At 46.7% G+C, this 27,006-nt stretch overlaps 1 protein-coding gene across 1 annotated transcript in view; it reads right to left on the bottom strand.

Annotated features, from left to right (window-relative positions):
- The window catches only part of tmem214 (transmembrane protein 214), a 76,143-nt gene that overhangs the window by 22,113 nt on the left and 27,024 nt on the right, over positions 1-27,006 (bottom strand). Inside the window, exon 8 of the mRNA XM_055885811.1 lies at positions 10,929-11,030. Within this exon, the coding sequence (XP_055741786.1) occupies positions 10,929-11,030 (102 nt within the window). The remainder of the gene's footprint in view (positions 1-10,928; positions 11,031-27,006) is intronic.

Below are 27,006 nucleotides of genomic sequence, written 5' to 3'. Positions count from 1 at the left end.
TAATCTACATAGTTATTCTGCTTTAGACTGTCTCCTATTGGTGGTGATAATCTACATAGTTATTCTGCTTTAGACTGTCTCCTATTGGTGGTGATAATCTACATAGTTACTGTCTCCTATTGGTGATGATAATCTACATAGTTACTGTCTCCTATTGGTGATGATAATTTACATAGTTATTCTGCTTTAGACTGTCTCCTATTGGTGATGATAATCTACATAGTTACTGTCTCCTATTGGTGATGATAATCTACATAGTTACTGTCTCCTATTGGTGATGATAATCTACATAGTTACTGTCTCCTATTGGTGATGATAATCTACATAGTTATTCTGCTTTAGACTGTCTCCTATTGGTGGTGATAATCTACATAGTTATTCTGCTTTAGACTGTCTCCTATTGGTGATGATAATCTACATAGTTACTGTCTCCTATTGGTGATGATAATCTACATAGTTACTGTCTCCTATTGGTGATGATAATCTACATAGTTATTCTGCTTTAGACTGTCTCCTATTGGTGGTGATAATCTACATAGTTACTGCTTTAGACTGTCTCCTATTGGTGGTGATAATCTACATAGTTACTGCTTTAGACTGTCTCCTATTGGTCATGATAATCTACATAGTTATTCTGCTTTAGACTGTCTCCTATTGGTGGTGATAATCTACAAAGTTACTGCTTTAGACTGTCTCCTATTGGTGGTGATAATCTACATAGTTACTGCTTTAGACTGTCTCCTATTGGTCATGATAATCTACATAGTTATTCTGCTTTAGACTGTCTCCTATTGGTGGTGATAATCTACATAGTTATTCTGCTTTAGACTATGTAGATTATCACCACCAATAGGAGACAGTAACTATGTAGATTATCACCACCAATAGGAGACAGTCTAAAGCAGAATAACTGTCTCCTATTGGTGGTGATAATCTACATAGTTATTCTGCTTTAGACTGTCTCCTATTGGTGGTGATAATCTACATAGTTACGCTGCTTTAGACTGTCTCCTATTGGTGGTGATAATCTACATAGTTACTGTCTCCTATTGGTGATGATAATCTACATAGTTATTCTGCTTTAGACTGTCTCCTATTGGTGATGATAATCTACATAGTTACTGTCTCCTATTGGTGATGATAATCTACATAGTTATTCTGCTTTAGACTGTCTCCTATTGGTGGTGATAATCTACATAGTTATTCTGCTTTAGACTGTCTCCTATTGGTGGTGATAATCTACATAGTTATTCTGCTTTAGACTGTCTCCTATTGGTGGTGATAATCTACATAGTTACTGCTTTAGACTGTCTCCTATTGGTCATGATAATCTACATAGTTATTCTGCTTTAGATTGTCTCCTATTGGTGGTGATAATCTACATAGTTACTGCTTTAGACTGTCTCCTATTGGTGGTGATAATCTACATAGTTACTGCTTTAGACTGTCTCCTATTGGTCATGATAATCTACATAGTTATTCTGCTTTAGACTGTCTCCTATTGGTGGTGATAATCTACATAGTTATTCTGCTTTAGACTGTCTCCTATTGGTGGTGATAATCTACATAGTTACTGTCTCCTATTAGTGATGATAATCTACATAGTTACTGTCTCCTATTGGTGATGATAATCTACATAGTTACGCTGCTTTAGACTGTCTCCTATTGGTGGTGATAATCTACATAGTTACTGTCTCCTATTGGTGATGATAATCTACATAGTTATTCTGCTTTAGACTGTCTCCTATTGGTGGTGATAATCTACATAGTTATTCTGCTTTAGACTGTCTCCTATTGGTGGTGATAATCTACATAGTTACTGTCTCCTATTGGTGATGATAATCTACATAGTTACTGTCTCCTATTGGTGATGATAATTTACATAGTTATTCTGCTTTAGACTGTCTCCTATTGGTGATGATAATCTACATAGTTACTGTCTCCTATTGGTGATGATAATCTACATAGTTACTGTCTCCTATTGGTGATGATAATCTACATAGTTATTCTGCTTTAGACTGTCTCCTATTGGTGATGATAATCTACATAGTTACTGTCTCCTATTGGTGGTGATAATCTACATAGTTACTGTCTCCTATTGGTGATGATAATCTACATAGTTATTCTGCTTTAGACTGTCTCCTATTGGTGGTGATAATCTACATAGTTATTCTGCTTTAGACTGTCTCCTATTGGTGATGATAATCTACATAGTTACTGTCTCCTATTGGTGATGATAATCTACATAGTTACTGTCTCCTATTGGTGATGATAATCTACATAGTTATTCTGCTTTAGACTGTCTCCTATTGGTGGTGATAATCTACATAGTTACTGCTTTAGACTGTCTCCTATTGGTGGTGATAATCTACATAGTTACTGCTTTAGACTGTCTCCTATTGGTCATGATAATCTACATAGGTATTCTGCTTTAGACTGTCTCCTATTGGTGGTGATAATCTACAAAGTTACTGCTTTAGACTGTCTCCTATTGGTGGTGATAATCTACATAGTTACTGCTTTAGACTGTCTCCTATTGGTCATGATAATCTACATAGTTATTCTGCTTTAGACTGTCTCCTATTGGTGGTGATAATCTACATAGTTATTCTGCTTTAGACTATGTAGATTATCACCACCAATAGGAGACAGTAACTATGTAGATTATCACCACCAATAGGAGACAGTCTAAAGCAGAATAACTGTCTCCTATTGGTGGTGATAATCTACATAGTTATTCTGCTTTAGACTGTCTCCTATTGGTGGTGATAATCTACATAGTTACGCTGCTTTAGACTGTCTCCTATTGGTGGTGATAATCTACATAGTTACTGTCTCCTATTGGTGATGATAATCTACATAGTTATTCTGCTTTAGACTGTCTCCTATTGGTGATGATAATCTACATAGTTACTGTCTCCTATTGGTGATGATAATCTACATAGTTATTCTGCTTTAGACTGTCTCCTATTGGTGGTGATAATCTACATAGTTATTCTGCTTTAGACTGTCTCCTATTGGTGGTGATAATCTACATAGTTATTCTGCTTTAGACTGTCTCCTATTGGTGGTGATAATCTACATAGTTACTGCTTTAGACTGTCTCCTATTGGTCATGATAATCTACATAGTTATTCTGCTTTAGATTGTCTCCTATTGGTGGTGATAATCTACATAGTTACTGCTTTAGACTGTCTCCTATTGGTGGTGATAATCTACATAGTTACTGCTTAAGACTGTCTCCTATTGGTCATGATAATCTACATAGTTATTCTGCTTTAGACTGTCTCCTATTGGTGGTGATAATCTACATAGTTATTCTGCTTTAGACTGTCTCCTATTGGTGGTGATAATCTACATAGTTACTGTCTCCTATTAGTGATGATAATCTACATAGTTACTGTCTCCTATTGGTGATGATAATCTACATAGTTATTCTGCTTTAGACTGCTTTAGCCCTCTCCGGAACCACGGCGACGGAGCCTAGCCCTCTCAGGGAACCACGGCGACGGAGCCTAGCCCTCTCCGGAACCACGGCGACGGAGCCTAGCCCTCTCCGGAACCACGGCGACGGAGCCTAGCCCTCTCCTATTGGTGGTGATAATCTACATAGTTACTGTCTCCTATTGGTGGTGATAATCTACATAGTTATTCTGCTTTAGACTGTCTCCTATTGGTGATGATAATCTACATAGTTACTGTCTCCTATTGGTGATGATAATCTACATAGTTACTGTCTCCTATTGGTGATGATAATCTACATAGTTACTGTCTCCTATTGGTGATGATAATCTACATAGTTATTCTGCTTTAGACTGTCTCCTATTGGTGGTGATAATCTACATAGTTACTGCTTTAGACTGTCTCCTATTGGTGGTGATAATCTACATAGTTACTGTCTCCTATTGGTGATGATAATCTACATAGTTACTGTCTCCTATTGGTGGTGATAATCTACATAGTTATTCTGCTTTAGACTGTCTCCTATTGGTGATGATAATCTACATAGTTACTGTCTCCTATTGGTGATGATAATCTACATAGTTATTCTGCTTTAGACTGTCTCCTATTGGTGATGATAATCTACATAGTTACTGTCTCCTATTGGTGGTGATAATCTACATAGTTACTGTCTCCTATTGGTGATGATAATCTACATAGTTACTGTCTCCTATTGGTGATGATAATCTACATAGTTATTCTGCTTTAGACTGTCTCCTATTGGTGATGATAATCTACATAGTTACTGTCTCCTATTGGTGGTGATAATCTACATAGTTACTGTCTCCTATTGGTGATGATAATCTACATAGTTATTCTGCTTTAGACTGTCTCCTATTGGTGATGATAATCTACATAGTTACTGTCTCCTATTGGTGATGATAATCTACATAGTTACTGTCTCCTATTGGTGATGATAATCTACATAGTTACTGTCTCCTATTGGTGGTGATAATCTACATAGTTACTGTCTCCTATTGGTGATGATAATCTACATAGTTACTGTCTCCTATTGGTGATGATAATCTACATAGTTATTCTGCTTTAGACTGTCTCCTATTGGTGGTGATAATCTACATAGTTACTGCTTTAGACTGTCTCCTATTGGTGGTGATAATCTACATAGTTACTGCTTTAGACTGTCTCCTATTGGTCATGATAATCTACATAGTTATTCTGCTTTAGACTGTCTCCTATTGGTGGTGATAATCTACAAAGTTACTGCTTTAGACTGTCTCCTATTGGTGGTGATAATCTACATAGTTACTGCTTTAGACTGTCTCCTATTGGTCATGATAATCTACATAGTTATTCTGCTTTAGACTGTCTCCTATTGGTGGTGATAATCTACATAGTTATTCTGCTTTAGACTATGTAGATTATCACCACCAATAGGAGACAGTAACTATGTAGATTATCACCACCAATAGGAGACAGTCTAAAGCAGAATAACTGTCTCCTATTGGTGGTGATAATCTACATAGTTATTCTGCTTTAGACTGTCTCCTATTGGTGGTGATAATCTACATAGTTACGCTGCTTTAGACTGTCTCCTATTGGTGGTGATAATCTACATAGTTACTGTCTCCTATTGGTGATGATAATCTACATAGTTATTCTGCTTTAGACTGTCTCCTATTGGTGATGATAATCTACATAGTTACTGTCTCCTATTGGTGATGATAATCTACATAGTTATTCTGCTTTAGACTGTCTCCTATTGGTGGTGATAATCTACATAGTTATTCTGCTTTAGACTGTCTCCTATTGGTGGTGATAATCTACATAGTTATTCTGCTTTAGACTGTCTCCTATTGGTGGTGATAATCTACATAGTTACTGCTTTAGACTGTCTCCTATTGGTCATGATAATCTACATAGTTATTCTGCTTTAGATTGTCTCCTATTGGTGGTGATAATCTACATAGTTACTGCTTTAGACTGTCTCCTATTGGTGGTGATAATCTACATAGTTACTGCTTTAGACTGTCTCCTATTGGTCATGATAATCTACATAGTTATTCTGCTTTAGACTGTCTCCTATTGGTGGTGATAATCTACATAGTTATTCTGCTTTAGACTGTCTCCTATTGGTGGTGATAATCTACATAGTTACTGTCTCCTATTAGTGATGATAATCTACATAGTTACTGTCTCCTATTGGTGATGATAATCTACATAGTTATTCTGCTTTAGACTGCTTTAGCCCTCTCCGGAACCACGGCGACGGAGCCTAGCCCTCTCAGGGAACCACGGCGACGGAGCCTAGCCCTCTCCGGAACCACGGCGACGGAGCCTAGCCCTCTCCGGAACCACGGCGACGGAGCCTAGCCCTCTCCTATTGGTGGTGATAATCTACATAGTTACTGTCTCCTATTGGTGGTGATAATCTACATAGTTATTCTGCTTTAGACTGTCTCCTATTGGTGATGATAATCTACATAGTTACTGTCTCCTATTGGTGATGATAATCTACATAGTTACTGTCTCCTATTGGTGATGATAATCTACATAGTTACTGTCTCCTATTGGTGATGATAATCTACATAGTTATTCTGCTTTAGACTGTCTCCTATTGGTGGTGATAATCTACATAGTTACTGCTTTAGACTGTCTCCTATTGGTGGTGATAATCTACATAGTTACTGTCTCCTATTGGTGATGATAATCTACATAGTTACTGTCTCCTATTGGTGGTGATAATCTACATAGTTATTCTGCTTTAGACTGTCTCCTATTGGTGATGATAATCTACATAGTTACTGTCTCCTATTGGTGATGATAATCTACATAGTTATTCTGCTTTAGACGGTCTCCTATTGGTGATGATAATCTACATAGTTACTGTCTCCTATTGGTGGTGATAATCTACATAGTTACTGTCTCCTATTGGTGGTGATAATCTACATAGTTACTGTCTCCTATTGGTGATGATAATCTACATAGTTATTCTGCTTTAGACTGTCTCCTATTGGTGATGATAATCTACATAGTTACTGTCTCCTATTGGTGGTGATAATCTACATAGTTACTGTCTCCTATTGGTGATGATAATCTACATAGTTACTGTCTCCTATTGGTGATGATAATCTACATAGTTACTGTCTCCTATTGGTGATGATAATCTACATAGTTACTGTCTCCTATTGGTGATGATAATCTACATAGTTACTGTCTCCTATTGGTGGTGATAATCTACATAGTTACTGTCTCCTATTGGTGATGATAATCTACATAGTTACTGTCTCCTATTGGTGATGATAATCTACATAGTTATTCTGCTTTAGACTGTCTCCTATTGGTGGTGATAATCTACATAGTTACTGCTTTAGACTGTCTCCTATTGGTGGTGATAATCTACATAGTTACTGCTTTAGACTGTCTCCTATTGGTCATGATAATCTACATAGTTATTCTGCTTTAGACTGTCTCCTATTGGTGGTGATAATCTACAAAGTTACTGCTTTAGACTGTCTCCTATTGGTGGTGATAATCTACATAGTTACTGCTTTAGACTGTCTCCTATTGGTCATGATAATCTACATAGTTATTCTGCTTTAGACTGTCTCCTATTGGTGGTGATAATCTACATAGTTATTCTGCTTTAGACTATGTAGATTATCACCACCAATAGGAGACAGTAACTATGTAGATTATCACCACCAATAGGAGACAGTCTAAAGCAGAATAACTGTCTCCTATTGGTGGTGATAATCTACATAGTTATTCTGCTTTAGACTGTCTCCTATTGGTGGTGATAATCTACATAGTTACGCTGCTTTAGACTGTCTCCTATTGGTGGTGATAATCTACATTGTTACTGTCTCCTATTGGTGATGATAATCTACATAGTTATTCTGCTTTAGACTGTCTCCTATTGGTGATGATAATCTACATAGTTACTGTCTCCTATTGGTGATGATAATCTACATAGTTATTCTGCTTTAGACTGTCTCCTATTGGTGGTGATAATCTACATAGTTATTCTGCTTTAGACTGTCTCCTATTGGTGGTGATAATCTACATAGTTATTCTGCTTTAGACTGTCTCCTATTGGTGGTGATAATCTACATAGTTACTGCTTTAGACTGTCTCCTATTGGTCATGATAATCTACATAGTTATTCTGCTTTAGATTGTCTCCTATTGGTGGTGATAATCTACATAGTTACTGCTTTAGACTGTCTCCTATTGGTGGTGATAATCTACATAGTTACTGCTTTAGACTGTCTCCTATTGGTCATGATAATCTACATAGTTATTCTGCTTTAGACTGTCTCCTATTGGTGGTGATAATCTACATAGTTATTCTGCTTTAGACTGTCTCCTATTGGTGGTGATAATCTACATAGTTACTGTCTCCTATTAGTGATGATAATCTACATAGTTACTGTCTCCTATTGGTGATGATAATCTACATAGTTATTCTGCTTTAGACTGCTTTAGCCCTCTCCGGAACCACGGCGACGGAGCCTAGCCCTCTCAGGGAACCACGGCGACGGAGCCTAGCCCTCTCCGGAACCACGGCGACGGAGCCTAGCCCTCTCCGGAACCACGGCGACGGAGCCTAGCCCTCTCCTATTGGTGGTGATAATCTACATAGTTACTGTCTCCTATTGGTGGTGATAATCTACATAGTTATTCTGCTTTAGACTGTCTCCTATTGGTGATGATAATCTACATAGTTACTGTCTCCTATTGGTGATGATAATCTACATAGTTACTGTCTCCTATTGGTGATGATAATCTACATAGTTACTGTCTCCTATTGGTGATGATAATCTACATAGTTATTCTGCTTTAGACTGTCTCCTATTGGTGGTGATAATCTACATAGTTATTCTGCTTTAGACTGTCTCCTATTGGTGATGATAATCTACATAGTTACTGTCTCCTATTGGTGATGATAATCTACATAGTTACTGTCTCCTATTGGTGGTGATAATCTACATAGTTACTGTCTCCTATTGGTGATGATAATCTACATAGTTACTGTCTCCTATTGGTGGTGATAATCTACATAGTTATTCTGCTTTAGACTGTCTCCTATTGGTGATGATAATCTACATAGTTACTGTCTCCTATTGGTGATGATAATCTACATAGTTATTCTGCTTTAGACTGTCTCCTATTGGTGATGATAATCTACATAGTTACTGTCTCCTATTGGTGGTGATAATCTACATAGTTACTGTCTCCTATTGGTGATGATAATCTACATAGTTACTGTCTCCTATTGGTGATGATAATCTACATAGTTATTCTGCTTTAGACTGTCTCCTATTGGTGATGATAATCTACATAGTTACTGTCTCCTATTGGTGGTGATAATCTACATAGTTACTGTCTCCTATTGGTGATGATAATCTACATAGTTATTCTGCTTTAGACTGTCTCCTATTGGTGATGATAATCTACATAGTTACTGTCTCCTATTGGTGATGATAATCTACATAGTTACTGTCTCCTATTGGTGATGATAATCTACATAGTTATTCTGCTTTAGACTGTCTCCTATTGGTGGTGATAATCTACATAGTTATTCTGCTTTAGACTGTCTCCTATTGGTGATGATAATCTACATAGTTACTGTCTCCTATTGGTGGTGATAATCTACATAGTTACTGTCTCCTATTGGTGGTGATAATCTACATAGTTACTGTCTCCTATTGGTGATGATAATCTACATAGTTACTGTCTCCTATTGGTGATGATAATCTACATAGTTACTGTCTCCTATTGGTGGTGATAATCTACATAGTTACTGTCTCCTATTGGTGATGATAATCTACATAGTTACTGTCTCCTATTGGTGATGATAATCTACATAGTTATTCTGCTTTAGACTGTCTCCTATTGGTGGTGATAATCTACATAGTTACTGCTTTAGACTGTCTCCTATTGGTGGTGATAATCTACATAGTTACTGTCTCCTATTGGTGATGATAATCTACATAGTTACTGTCTCCTATTGGTGGTGATAATCTACATAGTTATTCTGCTTTAGACTGTCTCCTATTGGTGATGATAATCTACATAGTTACTGTCTCCTATTGGTGGTGATAATCTACATAGTTATTCTGCTTTAGACTGTCTCCTATTGGTGATGATAATCTACATAGTTACTGTCTCCTATTGGTGGTGATAATCTACATAGTTACTGTCTCCTATTGGTAATGATAATCTACATAGTTATTCTGCTTTAGACTGTCTCCTATTGGTGGTGATAATCTACATAGTTATTCTTCTTTAGACTGTCTCCTATTGGTGGTGATAATCTACATAGTTACTGTCTCCTATTGGTGGTGATAATCTACATAGTTATTCTGCTTTAGACTGTCTGCTATTGGTGATGATAATCTACATAGTTACTGTCTCCTATTGGTGGTGATAATCTACATAGTTACTGTCTCCTATTGGTGGTGATAATCTACATAGTTACTGTCTCCTATTGGTGATGATAATCTACATAGTTATTCTGCTATAGACTGTCTCCTATTGGTGGTGATAATCTACATAGTTACTGCTTTAGACTGTCTCCTATTGGTGGTGATAATCTACATAGTTACTGTCTCCTATTGGTGGTGATAATCTACATAGTTATTCTGCTTTAGACTGTCTCCTATTGGTGATGATAATCTACATAGTTACTGTCTCCTATTGGTGGTGATAATCTACATAGTTACTGTCTCCTATTGGTGGTGATAATCTACATAGTTATTCTGCTTTAGACTGTCTCCTATTGGTGGTGATAATCTACATAGTTACTGTCTCCTATTGGTGGTGATAATCTACATAGTTACTGTCTCCTATTGGTGGTGATAATCTACATAGTTACTGTCTCCTATTGGTGGTGATAATCTACATAGTTATGCTGCCAAACCGTAGTGAGAGTTGCTGAAAAATAATAACATTGAATTGCCATTTTGACCGCTTGTCAGTCTTGTGTTTGATAAGCTGCCCTAAATAGCTGCCTGTAACTCAGTATCTAAGAAGTACATAAAATCTGTTGTCTGCCTTCGTGTCACGCTTATGTTTAGTGTGCAATCTAGTTACAACAGACAACAAAGTTTGTAGGAATATGTCGATCACGTCTTTTGTGCACAATATGCAAACAGCTGGCTGTATCCGAACTCCAATCCTAAAGAGACAGATCTACAGCGTGGAACGCAGTAGCTGGAACACGTGGGCCGTCTTTCACGCACAACATGACGTTAGACACAGTGCTGCTGCCTCACGTGAGCAGAAATCTCTGTATTAATAGCACAGCCAATCGGGTCGCAGAAAATCTGGAGAACAGCTACTCCAGGAGCACAAAGAGAGTTGTGTTCATAAATATGGATTCCCCTGTTAAAGAACAGTGTAGAATTAAGGAAATGGTTTTTAAAAATCCCACTTTCAGACAGTCAGGCGTCTTGTGTGTGTTACCTTGGTGACAGGGCATTCTTCGGCATGTAGGCGAAGTCCAGCAGAGGGAAGAAGTCTTTAGGTCCCATGACCCCAAAACCTTTAGTCAAGTTAACGTGGAGCCTGGAGAACACACACAAACGACATTTTACAAAAACAAAGTACGGTGTAATATTGAAGTTCAACCCAGCCACGCCTCCAACTGTCCCAAATCGACCCCTTACCCCTACGACCCCTAAACATTTGTTGAGCTCAGATTATCAATATGGTAATAGCTCCACTCTGCCCTCTGATAGGCTAGGTAGATGGAAGTTTAACCATTATTGCCTATACCAATCAAATCCTCTCAGATCTGCACACGGGTGTAGGGTCTAGGGGTCCATTGGGGATTGGGCCCTTGTCTATACTACAGCAGTAGTCTCCCCAGGTAGGGGTTAGAGGTCAGGTACTTACAGCAGTAGTCTCCCCAGGTAGGGTAGGGGTTAGAGGTCAGGTACTTACAGCAGTAGTCTCTCCAGGTAGGGGTTAGAGGTCAGGTACTTACAGCAGTAGTCTCTCCAGGTAGGGTAGGGGTTAGAGGTCAGGTACTTACAGCAGTAGTCTCCCCAGGTAGGGTAGGGGTTAGAGGTCAGGTACTTACAGCAGTAGTCTCTCCAGGTAGGGTAGGGGTTAGAGGTCAGGTACTTACAACAGTAGTCTCTCCAGGTAGGGTAGGGGTTAGAGGTCAGGTACTTACAGCAGTAGTCTCTCCAGGTAGGGTAGGGGTTAGAGGTCAGGTACTTACAGCAGTAGTCTCTCCAGGTAGGGGTTAGAGGTCAGGTACTTACAGCAGTAGTCTCCCCAGGTAGGGGTTAGAGGTCAGGTACTTACAGCAGTAGTCTCCCCAGGTAGGGGTTAGAGGTCAGGTACTTACAGCAGCAGTCTCTCCAGGTAGGGGTTAGAGGTCAGGTACTTACAGCAGCAGTCTCCCCAGGTAGGGTAGGGGTTAGAGGTCAGGTACTTACAGCAGTAGTCTCTCCAGGTAGGGGTTAGAGGTCAGGTACTTACAGCAGCAGTCTCCCCAGGTAGGGTAGGGGTTAGAGGTCAGGTACTTACAGCAGTAGTCTCCCCAGGTAGGGTAGGGGTTAGAGGTCAGGTACTTACAGCAGTAGTCTCCCCAGGTAGGGTAGGGGTTAGAGGTCAGGTACTTACAGCAGCAGTCTCCCCAGGTAGGGGTTAGAGGTCAGGTACTTACAGCAGTAGTCTCTCCAGGTAGGGTAGGGGTTAGAGGTCAGGTACTTACAGCAGTAGTCTCTCCAGGTAGGGGTTAGAGGTCAGGTACTTACAGCAGTAGTCTCCCCAGGTAGGGTAGGGGTTAGAGGTCAGGTACTTACAGCAGTAGTCTCTCCAGGTAGGGTAGGGGTTAGAGGTCAGGTACTTACAGCAGCAGTCTCCCCAGGTAGGGTAGGGGTTAGAGGTCAGGTACTTACAGCAGTAGTCTCCCCAGGTAGGGTAGGGGTTAGAGGTCAGGTACTTACAGCAGCAGTCTCTCCAGGTAGGGGTTAGAGGTCAGGTACTTACAGCAGTAGTCTCTCCAGGTAGGGGTTAGAGGTCAGGTACTTACAGCAGCAGTCTCTCCAGGTAGGGGTTAGAGGTCAGGTACTTACAGCAGCAGTCTCTCCAGGTAGGGGTTAGAGGTCAGGTACTTACAGCAGTAGACTCCCCAGGTAGGGGTTAGAGGTCAGGTACTTACAGCAGCAGTCTCTCCAGGTAGGGGTTAGAGGTCAGGTACTTACAGCAGTAGTCTCTCCAGGTAGGGGTTAGAGGTCAGGTACTTACAGCAGCAGTCTCTCCAGGTAGGGGTTAGAGGTCAGGTACTTACAGCAGTAGTCTCTCCAGGTAGGGGTTAGAGGTCAGGTACTTACAGCAGTAGTCTCTCCAGGTAGGGGTTAGAGGTCAGGTACTTACAGCAGTAGTCTCCCCAGGTAGGGGTTAGAGGTCAGGTACTTACAGCAGCAGTCTCCCCAGGTAGGGTAGGGGTTAGAGGTCAGGTACTTACAGCAGTAGTCTCCCCAGGTAGGGGTTAGAGGTCAGGTACTTACAGCAGTAGTCTCCCCAGGTAGGGGTTAGAGGTCAGGTACTTACAGCAGTAGTCTCCCCAGGTAGGGGTTAGAGGTCAGGTACTTACAGCAGTAGTCTCCCCAGGTAGGGGTTAGAGGTCAGGTACTTACAGCAGTAGTCTCCCCAGGTAGGGGTTAGAGGTCAGGTACTTACAGCAGTAGTCTCCCCAGGTAGGGTAGGGGTTAGAGGTCAGGTACTTACAGCAGTAGTCTCCCCAGGTAGGGGTTAGAGGTCAGGTACTTACAGCAGTAGTCTCCCCAGGTAGGGGTTAGAGGTCAGGTACTTACAGCAGTAGTCTCTCCTGGTAGGGGTTAGAGGTCAGGTACTTACAGCAGTAGTCTCCCCAGGTAGGGGTTAGAGGTCAGGTACTTACAGCAGTAGTCTCTCCTGGTAGGGGTTAGAGGTCAGGTACTTACAGCAGTAGTCTCCCCAGGTAGGGGTTAGAGGTCAGGTACTTACAGCAGCAGTCTCTCCTGGTAGGGGTTAGAGGTCAGGTACTTACAGCAGTAGTCTCCCCAGGTAGGGGTTAGAGGTCAGGTACTTACAGCAGTAGTCTCCCCAGGTAGGGGTTAGAGGTCAGGTACTTACAGCAGTAGTCTCTCCAGGTAGGGTAGGGGTTAGAGGTCAGGTACTTACAGCAGTAGTCTCCCCAAGTAGGGGTTAGAGGTCAGGTACTTACAGCAGTAGTCTCTCCAGGTAGGGTAGGGGTTAGAGGTCAGGTACTTACAGCAGTAGTCTCCCCAGGTAGGGGTTAGAGGTCAGGTACTTACAGCAGTAGTCTCCCCAGGTAGGGTAGGGGTTAGAGGTCAGGTACTTACAGCAGTAGTCTCCCCAGGTAGGGTAGGGGTTAGAGGTCAGGTACTTACAGCAGTAGTCTCCCCAGGTAGGGTAGGGGTTAGAGGTCAGGTACTTACAGCAGTAGTCTCCCCAGGTAGGGTAGGGGTTAGAGGTCAGGTACTTACAGCAGTAGTCTCCCCAGGTAGGGTAGGGGTTAGAGGTCAGGTACTTACAGCAGTAGTCTCTCCAGGTAGGGTAGGGGTTAGAGGTCAGGTACTTACAACAGTAGTCTCTCCAGGTAGGGTAGGGGTTAGAGGTCAGGTACTTACAGCAGTAGTCTCTCCAGGTAGGGTAGGGGTTAGAGGTCAGGTACTTACAGCAGTAGTCTCTCCAGGTAGGGGTTAGAGGTCAGGTACTTACAGCAGTAGTCTCCCCAGGTAGGGTAGGGGTTAGAGGTCAGGTACTTACAGCAGTAGTCTCCCCAGGTAGGGTAGGGGTTAGAGGTCAGGTACTTACAGCAGTACTCTCCAGGTAGGGTAGGGGTTAGAGGTCAGGTACTTACAGCAGCAGTCTCCCCAGGTAGGGTAGGGGTTAGAGGTCAGGTACTTACAGCAGTAGTCTCTCCAGGTAGGGGTTAGAGGTCAGGTACTTACAGCAGCAGTCTCCCCAGGTAGGGTAGGGGTTAGAGGTCAGGTACTTACAGCAGTAGTCTCCCCAGGTAGGGTAGGGGTTAGAGGTCAGGTACTTACAGCAGTAGTCTCCCCAGGTAGGGTAGGGGTTAGAGGTCAGGTACTTACAGCAGCAGTCTCCCCAGGTAGGGGTTAGAGGTCAGGTACTTACAGCAGTAGTCTCTCCAGGTAGGGTAGGGGTTAGAGGTCAGGTACTTACAGCAGTAGTCTCTCCAGGTAGGGGTTAGAGGTCAGGTACTTACAGCAGTAGTCTCCCCAGGTAGGGTAGGGGTTAGAGGTCAGGTACTTACAGCAGTAGTCTCTCCAGGTAGGGTAGGGGTTAGAGGTCAGGTACTTACAGCAGCAGTCTCCCCAGGTAGGGTAGGGGTTAGAGGTCAGGTACTTACAGCAGTAGTCTCCCCAGGTAGGGTAGGGGTTAGAGGTCAGGTACTTACAGCAGCAGTCTCTCCAGGTAGGGGTTAGAGGTCAGGTACTTACAGCAGTAGTCTCTCCAGGTAGGGGTTAGAGGTCAGGTACTTACAGCAGCAGTCTCTCCAGGTAGGGGTTAGAGGTCAGGTACTTACAGCAGCAGTCTCTCCAGGTAGGGGTTAGAGGTCAGGTACTTACAGCAGTAGACTCCCCAGGTAGGGGTTAGAGGTCAGGTACTTACAGCAGCAGTCTCTCCAGGTAGGGGTTAGAGGTCAGGTACTTACAGCAGTAGTCTCTCCAGGTAGGGGTTAGAGGTCAGGTACTTACAGCAGCAGTCTCTCCAGGTAGGGGTTAGAGGTCAGGTACTTACAGCAGTAGTCTCTCCAGGTAGGGGTTAGAGGTCAGGTACTTACAGCAGTAGTCTCTCCAGGTAGGGGTTAGAGGTCAGGTACTTACAGCAGTAGTCTCCCCAGGTAGGGGTTAGAGGTCAGGTACTTACAGCAGCAGTCTCCCCAGGTAGGGTAGGGGTTAGAGGTCAGGTACTTACAGCAGTAGTCTCCCCAGGTAGGGGTTAGAGGTCAGGTACTTACAGCAGTAGTCTCCCCAGGTAGGGGTTAGAGGTCAGGTACTTACAGCAGTAGTCTCCCCAGGTAGGGGTTAGAGGTCAGGTACTTACAGCAGTAGTCTCCCCAGGTAGGGGTTAGAGGTCAGGTACTTACAGCAGTAGTCTCCCCAGGTAGGGTAGGGGTTAGAGGTCAGGTACTTACAGCAGTAGTCTCCCCAGGTAGGGGTTAGAGGTCAGGTACTTACAGCAGTAGTCTCCCCAGGTAGGGGTTAGAGGTCAGGTACTTACAGCAGTAGTCTCTCCTGGTAGGGGTTAGAGGTCAGGTACTTACAGCAGTAGTCTCCCCAGGTAGGGGTTAGAGGTCAGGTACTTACAGCAGTAGTCTCTCCTGGTAGGGGTTAGAGGTCAGGTACTTACAGCAGTAGTCTCCCCAGGTAGGGGTTAGAGGTCAGGTACTTACAGCAGCAGTCTCTCCTGGTAGGGGTTAGAGGTCAGGTACTTACAGCAGTAGTCTCCCCAGGTAGGGGTTAGAGGTCAGGTACTTACAGCAGTAGTCTCCCCAGGTAGGGGTTAGAGGTCAGGTACTTACAGCAGTAGTCTCTCCAGGTAGGGTAGGGGTTAGAGGTCAGGTACTTACAGCAGTAGTCTCCCCAAGTAGGGGTTAGAGGTCAGGTACTTACAGCAGTAGTCTCTCCAGGTAGGGTAGGGGTTAGAGGTCAGGTACTTACAGCAGTAGTCTCCCCAGGTAGGGGTTAGAGGTCAGGTACTTACAGCAGTAGTCTCCCCAGGTAGGGTAGGGGTTAGAGGTCAGGTACTTACAGCAGTAGTCTCCCCAGGTAGGGTAGGGGTTAGAGGTCAGGTACTTACAGCAGTAGTCTCCCCAGGTAGGGTAGGGGTTAGAGGTCAGGTACTTACAGCAGTAGTCTCCCCAGGTAGGGTAGGGGTTAGAGGTCAGGTACTTACAGCAGTAGTCTCCCCAGGTAGGGTAGGGGTTAGAGGTCAGGTACTTACAGCAGTAGTCTCCCCAGGTAGGGGTTAGAGGTCAGGTACTTACAGCAGTAGTCTCCCCAGGTAGGGTAGGGGTTAGAGGTCAGGTACTTACAGCAGTAGTCTCCCCAGGTAGGGTAGGGGTTAGAGGTCAGGTACTTACAGCAGCAGTCTCTCCTGGTAGGGGTTAGAGGTCAGGTACTTACAGCAGTAGTCTCCCCAGGTAGGGTAGGGGTTAGAGGTCAGGTACTTACAGCAGTAGTCTCCCCAGGTAGGGGTTAGAGGTCAGGTACTTACAGCAGTAGTCTCCCCAGGTAGGGTAGGGGTTAGAGGTCAGGTACTTACAGCAGTAGTCTCCCCAGGTAGGGTAGGGGTTAGAGGTCAGGTACTTACAGCAGTAGTCTCTCCAGGTAGGGGTTAGAGGTCAGGTACTTACAGCAGTAGTCTCCCCAGGTAGGGTAGGGGTTAGAGGTCAGGTACTTACAGCAGTAGTCTCCCCAGGTAGGGTAGGGGTTAGAGGTCAGGTACTTACAGCAGCAGTCTCCCCAGGTAGGGTAGGGGTTAGAGGTCAGGTACTTACAGCAGTAGTCTCCCCAGGTAGGGGTTAGAGGTCAGGTACTTACAGCAGCAGTCTCTCCAGGTAGGGGTTAGAGGTCAGGTACTTACAGCAGTAGTCTCCCCAGGTAGGGTAGGGGTTAGAGGTCAGGTACTTACAGCAGTAGTCTCTCCAGGTAGGGGTTAGAGGTCAGGTACTTACAGCAGTAGTCTCCCCAGGTAGGGTAGGGGTTAGAGGTCAGGTACTTACAGCAGTAGTCTCCCCAGGTAGGGTAGGGGTTAGAGGTCAGGTACTTACAGCAGTACTCTCCAGGTAGGGTAGGGGTTAGAGGTCAGGTACTTACAGCAGCAGTCTCCCCAGGTAGGGTAGGGGTTAGAGGTCAGGTACTTACAGCAGTAGTCTCTCCAGGTAGGGTAGGGGTTAGAGGTCAGGTACTTACAGCAGTAGTCTCCCCAGGTAGGGGTTAGAGGTCAGGTACTTACAGCAGTAGTCTCCCCAGGTAGGGTAGGGGTTAGAGGTCAGGTACTTACAGCAGTAGTCTCCCCAGGTAGGGGTTAGAGGTCAGGTACTTACAGCAGTAGTCTCTCCAGGTAGGGTAGGGGTTAGAGGTCAGGTACTTACAGCAGCAGTCTCCCCAGGTAGGGTAGGGGTTAGAGGTCAGGTACTTACAGCAGTAGTCTCCCCAGGTAGGGTAGGGGTTAGAGGTCAGGTACTTACAGCAGCAGTCTCTCCAGGTAGGGTAGGGGTTAGAGGTCAGGTACTTACAGCAGTAGTCTCTCCAGGTAGGGTAGGGGTTAGAGGTCAGGTACTTACAGCAGTAGTCTCCCCAGGTAGGGTAGGGGTTAGAGGTCAGGTAATTACAGCAGTAGTCTCTCCAGGTAGGGTAGGGGTTAGAGGTCAGGTACTTACAGCAGTAGTCTCTCCAGGTAGGGGTTAGAGGTCAGGTACTTACAGCAGCAGTCTCTCCAGGTAGGGGTTAGAGGTCAGGTACTTACAGCAGCAGTCTCTCCAGGTAGGGTAGGGGTTAGAGGTCAGGTACTTACAGCAGTAGTCTCCCCAGGTAGGGTAGGGGTTAGAGGTCAGGTACTTACAGCAGTAGTCTCTCCAGGTAGGGTAGGGGTTAGAGGTCAGGTACTTACAGCAGTAGTCTCCCCAGGTAGGGTAGGGGTTAGAGGTCAGGTACTTACAGCAGCAGTCTCCCCGGGTAGGGTAGGGGTTAGAGGTCAGGTACTTACAGCAGTAGTCTCTCCAGGTAGGGGTTAGAGGTCAGGTACTTACAGCAGTAGTCTCTCCAGGTAGGGTAGGGGTTAGAGGTCAGGTACTTACAACAGTAGTCTCCCCAGGTAGGGGTTAGAGGTCAGGTACTTACAGCAGCAGTCTCTCCAGGTAGGGGTTAGAGGTCAGGTACTTACAGCAGTAGTCTCTCCAGGTAGGGGTTAGAGGTCAGGTACTTACAGCAGTAGTCTCTCCAGGTAGGGGTTAGAGGTCAGGTACTTACAGCAGTAGTCTCTCCAGGTAGGGTAGGGGTTAGAGGTCAGGTACTTACAGCAGTAGTCTCCCCAGGTAGGGTAGGGGTTAGAGGTCAGGTACTTACAGCAGTAGTCTCTCCAGGTAGGGTAGGGGTTAGAGGTCAGGTACTTACAGCAGTAGTCTCCCCAGGTAGGGTAGGGGTTAGAGGTCAGGTACTTACAGCAGTAGTCTCCCCAGGTAGGGTAGGGGTTAGAGGTCAGGTACTTACAGCAGTAGTCTCTCCAGGTAGGGGTTAGAGGTCAGGTACTTACAGCAGTAGTCTCCCCAGGTAGGGTAGGGGTTAGAGGTCAGGTACTTACAGCAGTAGTCTCCCCAGGTAGGGTAGGGGTTAGAGGTCAGGTACTTACAGCAGTAGTCTCCCCAGGTAGGGTAGGGGTTAGAGGTCAGGTACTTACAGCAGTAGTCTCTCCAGGTAGGGTAGGGGTTAGAGGTCAGGTACTTACAGCAGTAGTCTCCCCAGGTAGGGTAGGGGTTAGAGGTCAGGTACTTACAGCAGTAGTCTCCCCAGGTAGGGTAGGGGTTAGAGGTCAGGTACTTACAGCAGTAGTCTCTCCAGGTAGGGTAGGGGTTAGAGGTCAGGTACTTACAGCAGTAGTCTCTCCAGGTAGGGTAGGGGTTAGAGGTCAGGTACTTACAGCAGTAGTCTCTCCTGGTAGGGTAGGGGTTAGAGGTCAGGTACTTACAGCAGTAGTCTCCCCAGGTAGGGTAGGGGTTAGAGGTCAGGTACTTACAGCAGCAGTCTCCCCAGGTAGGGTAGGGGTTAGAGGTCAGGTACTTACAGCAGTAGTCTCTCCAGGTAGGGGTTAGAGGTCAGGTACTTACAGCAGTAGTCTCCCCAGGTAGGGTAGGGGTTAGAGGTCAGGTACTTACAGCAGTAGTCTCCCCAGGTAGGGTAGGGGTTAGAGGTCAGGTACTTACAGCAGTAGTCTCCCCAGGTAGGGTAGGGGTTAGAGGTCAGGTACTTACAGCAGTAGTCTCTCCAGGTAGGGTAGGGGTTAGAGGTCAGGTACTTACAGCAGTAGTCTCTCCAGGTAGGGTAGGGGTTAGAGGTCAGGTACTTACAGCAGTAGTCTCCCCAGGTAGGGTAGGGGTTAGAGGTCAGGTACTTACAGCAGCAGTCTCTCCAGGTAGGGTAGGGGTTAGAGGTCAGGTACTTACAGCAGTAGTCTCCCCAGGTAGGGTAGGGGTTAGAGGTCAGGTACTTACAGCAGCAGTCTCCCCAGGTAGGGTAGGGGTTAGAGGTCAGGTACTTACAGCAGCAGTCTCTCCAGGTAGGGGTTAGAGGTCAGGTACTTACAGCAGTAGTCTCTCCAGGTAGGGTAGGGGTTAGAGGTCAGGTACTTACAGCAGTAGTCTCCCCAGGTAGGGTAGGGGTTAGAGGTCAGGTACTTACAGCAGTAGTCTCCCCAGGTAGGGTAGGGGTTAGAGGTCAGGTACTTACAGCAGTAGTCTCCCCAGGTAGGGTAGGGGTTAGAGGTCAGGTACTTACAGCAGTAGTCTCCCCAGGTAGGGTAGGGGTTAGAGGTCAGGTACTTACAGCAGTAGTCTCTCCAGGTAGGGTAGGGGTTAGAGGTCAGGTACTTACAGCAGTAGTCTCCCCAGGTAGGGTAGGGGTTAGAGGTCAGGTACTTACAGCAGTAGTCTCCCCAGGTAGGGTAGGGGTTAGAGGTCAGGTACTTACAGCAGTAGTCTCTCCAGGTAGGGGTTAGAGGTCAGGTACTTACAGCAGTAGTCTCCCCAGGTAGGGTAGGGGTTAGAGGTCAGGTACTTACAGCAGCAGTCTCCCCAGGTAGGGTAGGGGTTAGAGGTCAGGTACTTACAGCAGCATTCTCCCCAGGTAGGGGTTAGAGGTCAGGTACTTACAGCAGCATTCTCCCCAGGTAGGGGTTAGAGGTCAGGTACTTACAGCAGTAGTCTCCCCAGGTAGGGTAGGGGTTAGAGGTCAGGTACTTACAGCAGCAGTCTCCCCAGGTAGGGTAGGGGTTAGAGGTCAGGTACTTACAGCAGTAGTCTCCCCAGGTAGGGTAGGGGTTAGAGGTCAGGTACTTACAGCAGTAGTCTCCCCAGGTAGGGTAGGGGTTAGAGGTCAGGTACTTACAGCAGTAGTCTCCCCAGGTAGGGGTTAGAGGTCAGGTACTTACAGCAGCAGTCTCCCCAGGTAGGGTAGGGGTTAGAGGTCAGGTACTTACAGCAGTAGTCTCTCCAGGTAGGGGTTAGAGGTCAGGTACTTACAGCAGTAGTCTCTCCAGGTAGGGGTTAGAGGTCAGGTACTTACAGCAGTAGTCTCCCCAGGTAGGGTAGGGGTTAGAGGTCAGGTACTTACAGCAGCAGTCTCTCCAGGTAGGGTAGGGGTTAGAGGTCAGGTACTTACAGCAGTAGTCTCTCCAGGTAGGGTAGGGGTTAGAGGTCAGGTACTTACAGCAGTAGTCTCCCCAGGTAGGGTAGGGGTTAGAGGTCAGGTAATTACAGCAGTAGTCTCTCCAGGTAGGGTAGGGGTTAGAGGTCAGGTACTTACAGCAGTAGTCTCTCCAGGTAGGGGTTAGAGGTCAGGTACTTACAGCAGCAGTCTCTCCAGGTAGGGTAGGGGTTAGAGGTCAGGTACTTACAGCAGTAGTCTCCCCAGGTAGGGTAGGGGTTAGAGGTCAGGTACTTACAGCAGTAGTCTCCCCAGGTAGGGTAGGGGTTAGAGGTCAGGTACTTACAGCAGTAGTCTCCCCAGGTAGGGGTCAGAGGTCAGGTACTTACAGCAGTAGTCTCCCCAGGTAGGGTAGGGGTTAGAGGTCAGGTACTTACAGCAGTAGTCTCCCCAGGTAGGGTAGGGGTTAGAGGTCAGGTACTTACAGCAGCAGTCTCTCCTGGTAGGGGTTAGAGGTCAGGTACTTACAGCAGTAGTCTCCCCAGGTAGGGTAGGGGTTAGAGGTCAGGTACTTACAGCAGTAGTCTCCCCAGGTAGGGGTTAGAGGTCAGGTACTTACAGCAGTAGTCTCCCCAGGTAGGGTAGGGGTTAGAGGTCAGGTACTTACAGCAGTAGTCTCCCCAGGTAGGGTAGGGGTTAGAGGTCAGGTACTTACAGCAGTAGTCTCTCCAGGTAGGGGTTAGAGGTCAGGTACTTACAGCAGTAGTCTCCCCAGGTAGGGTAGGGGTTAGAGGTCAGGTACTTACAGCAGTAGTCTCCCCAGGTAGGGTAGGGGTTAGAGGTCAGGTACTTACAGCAGCAGTCTCCCCAGGTAGGGTAGGGGTTAGAGGTCAGGTACTTACAGCAGTAGTCTCCCCAGGTAGGGGTTAGAGGTCAGGTACTTACAGCAGCAGTCTCTCCAGGTAGGGGTTAGAGGTCAGGTACTTACAGCAGTAGTCTCCCCAGGTAGGGTAGGGGTTAGAGGTCAGGTACTTACAGCAGTAGTCTCTCCAGGTAGGGGTTAGAGGTCAGGTACTTACAGCAGTAGTCTCCCCAGGTAGGGTAGGGGTTAGAGGTCAGGTACTTACAGCAGTAGTCTCCCCAGGTAGGGTAGGGGTTAGAGGTCAGGTACTTACAGCAGTACTCTCCAGGTAGGGTAGGGGTTAGAGGTCAGGTACTTACAGCAGCAGTCTCCCCAGGTAGGGTAGGGGTTAGAGGTCAGGTACTTACAGCAGTAGTCTCTCCAGGTAGGGTAGGGGTTAGAGGTCAGGTACTTACAGCAGTAGTCTCCCCAGGTAGGGGTTAGAGGTCAGGTACTTACAGCAGTAGTCTCCCCAGGTAGGGTAGGGGTTAGAGGTCAGGTACTTACAGCAGTAGTCTCCCCAGGTAGGGGTTAGAGGTCAGGTACTTACAGCAGTAGTCTCTCCAGGTAGGGTAGGGGTTAGAGGTCAGGTACTTACAGCAGCAGTCTCCCCAGGTAGGGTAGGGGTTAGAGGTCAGGTACTTACAGCAGTAGTCTCCCCAGGTAGGGTAGGGGTTAGAGGTCAGATACTTACAGCAGCAGTCTCTCCAGGTAGGGTAGGGGTTAGAGGTCAGGTACTTACAGCAGTAGTCTCTCCAGGTAGGGTAGGGGTTAGAGGTCAGGTACTTACAGCAGTAGTCTCCCCAGGTAGGGTAGGGGTTAGAGGTCAGGTAATTACAGCAGTAGTCTCTCCAGGTAGGGTAGGGGTTAGAGGTCAGGTACTTACAGCAGTAGTCTCTCCAGGTAGGGGTTAGAGGTCAGGTACTTACAGCAGCAGTCTCTCCAGGTAGGGGTTAGAGGTCAGGTACTTACAGCAGCAGTCTCTCCAGGTAGGGTAGGGGTTAGAGGTCAGGTACTTACAGCAGTAGTCTCCCCAGGTAGGGTAGGGGTTAGAGGTCAGGTACTTACAGCAGTAGTCTCTCCAGGTAGGGTAGGGGTTAGAGGTCAGGTACTTACAGCAGTAGTCTCCCCAGGTAGGGTAGGGGTTAGAGGTCAGGTACTTACAGCAGCAGTCTCCCCGGGTAGGGTAGGGGTTAGAGGTCAGGTACTTACAGCAGTAGTCTCTCCAGGTAGGGGTTAGAGGTCAGGTACTTACAGCAGTAGTCTCTCCAGGTAGGGTAGGGGTTAGAGGTCAGGTACTTACAACAGTAGTCTCCCCAGGTAGGGGTTAGAGGTCAGGTACTTACAGCAGCAGTCTCTCCAGGTAGGGGTTAGAGGTCAGGTACTTACAGCAGTAGTCTCTCCAGGTAGGGGTTAGAGGTCAGGTACTTACAGCAGTAGTCTCTCCAGGTAGGGGTTAGAGGTCAGGTACTTACAGCAGTAGTCTCTCCAGGTAGGGTAGGGGTTAGAGGTCAGGTACTTACAGCAGTAGTCTCCCCAGGTAGGGTAGGGGTTAGAGGTCAGGTACTTACAGCAGTAGTCTCTCCAGGTAGGGTAGGGGTTAGAGGTCAGGTACTTACAGCAGTAGTCTCCCCAGGTAGGGTAGGGGTTAGAGGTCAGGTACTTACAGCAGTAGTCTCCCCAGGTAGGGTAGGGGTTAGAGGTCAGGTACTTACAGCAGTAGTCTCTCCAGGTAGGGGTTAGAGGTCAGGTACTTACAGCAGTAGTCTCCCCAGGTAGGGTAGGGGTTAGAGGTCAGGTACTTACAGCAGTAGTCTCCCCAGGTAGGGTAGGGGTTAGAGGTCAGGTACTTACAGCAGTAGTCTCCCCAGGTAGGGTAGGGGTTAGAGGTCAGGTACTTACAGCAGTAGTCTCTCCAGGTAGGGTAGGGGTTAGAGGTCAGGTACTTACAGCAGTAGTCTCCCCAGGTAGGGTAGGGGTTAGAGGTCAGGTACTTACAGCAGTAGTCTCCCCAGGTAGGGTAGGGGTTAGAGGTCAGGTACTTACAGCAGTAGTCTCTCCAGGTAGGGTAGGGGTTAGAGGTCAGGTACTTACAGCAGTAGTCTCTCCAGGTAGGGTAGGGGTTAGAGGTCAGGTACTTACAGCAGTAGTCTCTCCTGGTAGGGTAGGGGTTAGAGGTCAGGTACTTACAGCAGTAGTCTCCCCAGGTAGGGTAGGGGTTAGAGGTCAGGTACTTACAGCAGCAGTCTCCCCAGGTAGGGTAGGGGTTAGAGGTCAGGTACTTACAGCAGTAGTCTCTCCAGGTAGGGGTTAGAGGTCAGGTACTTACAGCAGTAGTCTCCCCAGGTAGGGTAGGGGTTAGAGGTCAGGTACTTACAGCAGTAGTCTCCCCAGGTAGGGTAGGGGTTAGAGGTCAGGTACTTACAGCAGTAGTCTCCCCAGGTAGGGTAGGGGTTAGAGGTCAGGTACTTACAGCAGTAGTCTCTCCAGGTAGGGTAGGGGTTAGAGGTCAGGTACTTACAGCAGTAGTCTCTCCAGGTAGGGGTTAGAGGTCAGGTACTTACAGCAGCAGTCTCTCCAGGTAGGGGTTAGAGGTCAGGTACTTACAGCAGCAGTCTCTCCAGGTAGGGTAGGGGTTAGAGGTCAGGTACTTACAGCAGTAGTCTCCCCAGGTAGGGTAGGGGTTAGAGGTCAGGTACTTACAGCAGTAGTCTCTCCAGGTAGGGTAGGGGTTAGAGGTCAGGTACTTACAGCAGTAGTCTCCCCAGGTAGGGTAGGGGTTAGAGGTCAGGTACTTACAGCAGCAGTCTCCCCGGGTAGGGTAGGGGTTAGAGGTCAGGTACTTACAGCAGTAGTCTCTCCAGGTAGGGGTTAGAGGTCAGGTACTTACAGCAGTAGTCTCTCCAGGTAGGGTAGGGGTTAGAGGTCAGGTACTTACAACAGTAGTCTCCCCAGGTAGGGGTTAGAGGTCAGGTACTTACAGCAGCAGTCTCTCCAGGTAGGGGTTAGAGGTCAGGTACTTACAGCAGTAGTCTCTCCAGGTAGGGGTTAGAGGTCAGGTACTTACAGCAGTAGTCTCTCCAGGTAGGGGTTAGAGGTCAGGTACTTACAGCAGTAGTCTCTCCAGGTAGGGTAGGGGTTAGAGGTCAGGTACTTACAGCAGTAGTCTCCCCAGGTAGGGTAGGGGTTAGAGGTCAGGTACTTACAGCAGTAGTCTCTCCAGGTAGGGTAGGGGTTAGAGGTCAGGTACTTACAGCAGTTGTCTCCCCAGGTAGGGTAGGGGTTAGAGGTCAGGTACTTACAGCAGTAGTCTCCCCAGGTAGGGTAGGGGTTAGAGGTCAGGTACTTACAGCAGTAGTCTCTCCAGGTAGGGGTTAGAGGTCAGGTACTTACAGCAGTAGTCTCCCCAGGTAGGGTAGGGGTTAGTGGTCAGGTACTTACAGCAGTAGTCTCCCCAGGTAGGGTAGGGGTTAGAGGTCAGGTACTTACAGCAGTAGTCTCCCCAGGTAGGGTAGGGGTTAGAGGTCAGGTACTTACAGCAGTAGTCTCTCCAGGTAGGGTAGGGGTTAGAGGTCAGGTACTTACAGCAGTAGTCTCTCCAGGTAGGGTAGGGGTTAGAGGTCAGGTACTTACAGCAGTAGTCTCCCCAGGTAGGGTAGGGGTTAGAGGTCAGGTACTTACAGCAGCAGTCTCTCCAGGTAGGGTAGGGGTTAGAGGTCAGGTACTTACAGCAGTAGTCTCCCCAGGTAGGGTAGGGGTTAGAGGTCAGGTACTTACAGCAGCAGTCTCCCCAGGTAGGGTAGGGGTTAGAGGTCAGGTACTTACAGCAGCAGTCTCTCCAGGTAGGGGTTAGAGGTCAGGTACTTACAGCAGTAGTCTCTCCAGGTAGGGTAGGGGTTAGAGGTCAGGTACTTACAGCAGTAGTCTCCCCAGGTAGGGTAGGGGTTAGAGGTCAGGTACTTACAGCAGTAGTCTCCCCAGGTAGGGTAGGGGTTAGAGGTCAGGTACTTACAGCAGTAGTCTCCCCAGGTAGGGTAGGGGTTAGAGGTCAGGTACTTACAGCAGTAGTCTCCCCAGGTAGGGTAGGGGTTAGAGGTCAGGTACTTACAGCAGTAGTCTCTCCAGGTAGGGTAGGGGTTAGAGGTCAGGTACTTACAGCAGTAGTCTCCCCAGGTAGGGTAGGGGTTAGAGGTCAGGTACTTACAGCAGTAGTCTCCCCAGGTAGGGTAGGGGTTAGAGGTCAGGTACTTACAGCAGTAGTCTCTCCAGGTAGGGGTTAGAGGTCAGGTACTTACAGCAGTAGTCTCCCCAGGTAGGGTAGGGGTTAGAGGTCAGGTACTTACAGCAGCAGTCTCCCCAGGTAGGGTAGGGGTTAGAGGTCAGGTACTTACAGCAGCATTCTCCCCAGGTAGGGGTTAGAGGTCAGGTACTTACAGCAGCATTCTCCCCAGGTAGGGGTTAGAGGTCAGGTACTTACAGCAGTAGTCTCCCCAGGTAGGGTAGGGGTTAGAGGTCAGGTACTTACAGCAGCAGTCTCCCCAGGTAGGGTAGGGGTTAGAGGTCAGGTACTTACAGCAGTAGTCTCCCCAGGTAGGGTAGGGGTTAGAGGTCAGGTACTTACAGCAGTAGTCTCCCCAGGTAGGGTAGGGGTTAGAGGTCAGGTACTTACAGCAGTAGTCTCCCCAGGTAGGGGTTAGAGGTCAGGTACTTACAGCAGCAGTCTCCACAGGTAGGGTAGGGGTTAGAGGTCAGGTACTTACAGCAGTAGTCTCTCCAGGTAGGGGTTAGAGGTCAGGTACTTACAGCAGTAGTCTCTCCAGGTAGGGGTTAGAGGTCAGGTACTTACAGCAGTAGTCTCCCCAGGTAGGGTAGGGGTTAGAGGTCAGGTACTTACAGCAGTAGTCTCTCCAGGTAGGGTAGGGGTTAGAGGTCAGGTACTTACAGCAGTAGTCTCTCCTGGTAGGGGTTAGAGGTCAGGTACTTACAGCAGTAGTCTCCCCAGGTAGGGGTTAGAGGTCAGGTACTTACAGCAGTAGTCTCCCCAGGTAGGGGTTAGAGGTCAGGTACTTACAGCAGTAGTCTCTCCTGGTAGGGGTTAGAGGTCAGGTACTTACAGCAGTAGTCTCCCCAGGTAGGGGTTAGAGGTCAGGTACTTACAGCAGCAGTCTCTCCTGGTAGGGGTTAGAGGTCAGGTACTTACAGCAGTAGTCTCCCCAGGTAGGGGTTAGAG

Source organism: Salvelinus fontinalis, chromosome 27, assembly GCF_029448725.1.
Source record: "Salvelinus fontinalis isolate EN_2023a chromosome 27, ASM2944872v1, whole genome shotgun sequence".
Taxonomy (NCBI): domain Eukaryota; kingdom Metazoa; phylum Chordata; class Actinopteri; order Salmoniformes; family Salmonidae; genus Salvelinus; species Salvelinus fontinalis.
The sequence above is the reverse complement of the archived record's forward strand: the minus strand, read 5'-3'. Positions and strand labels throughout refer to the sequence as shown.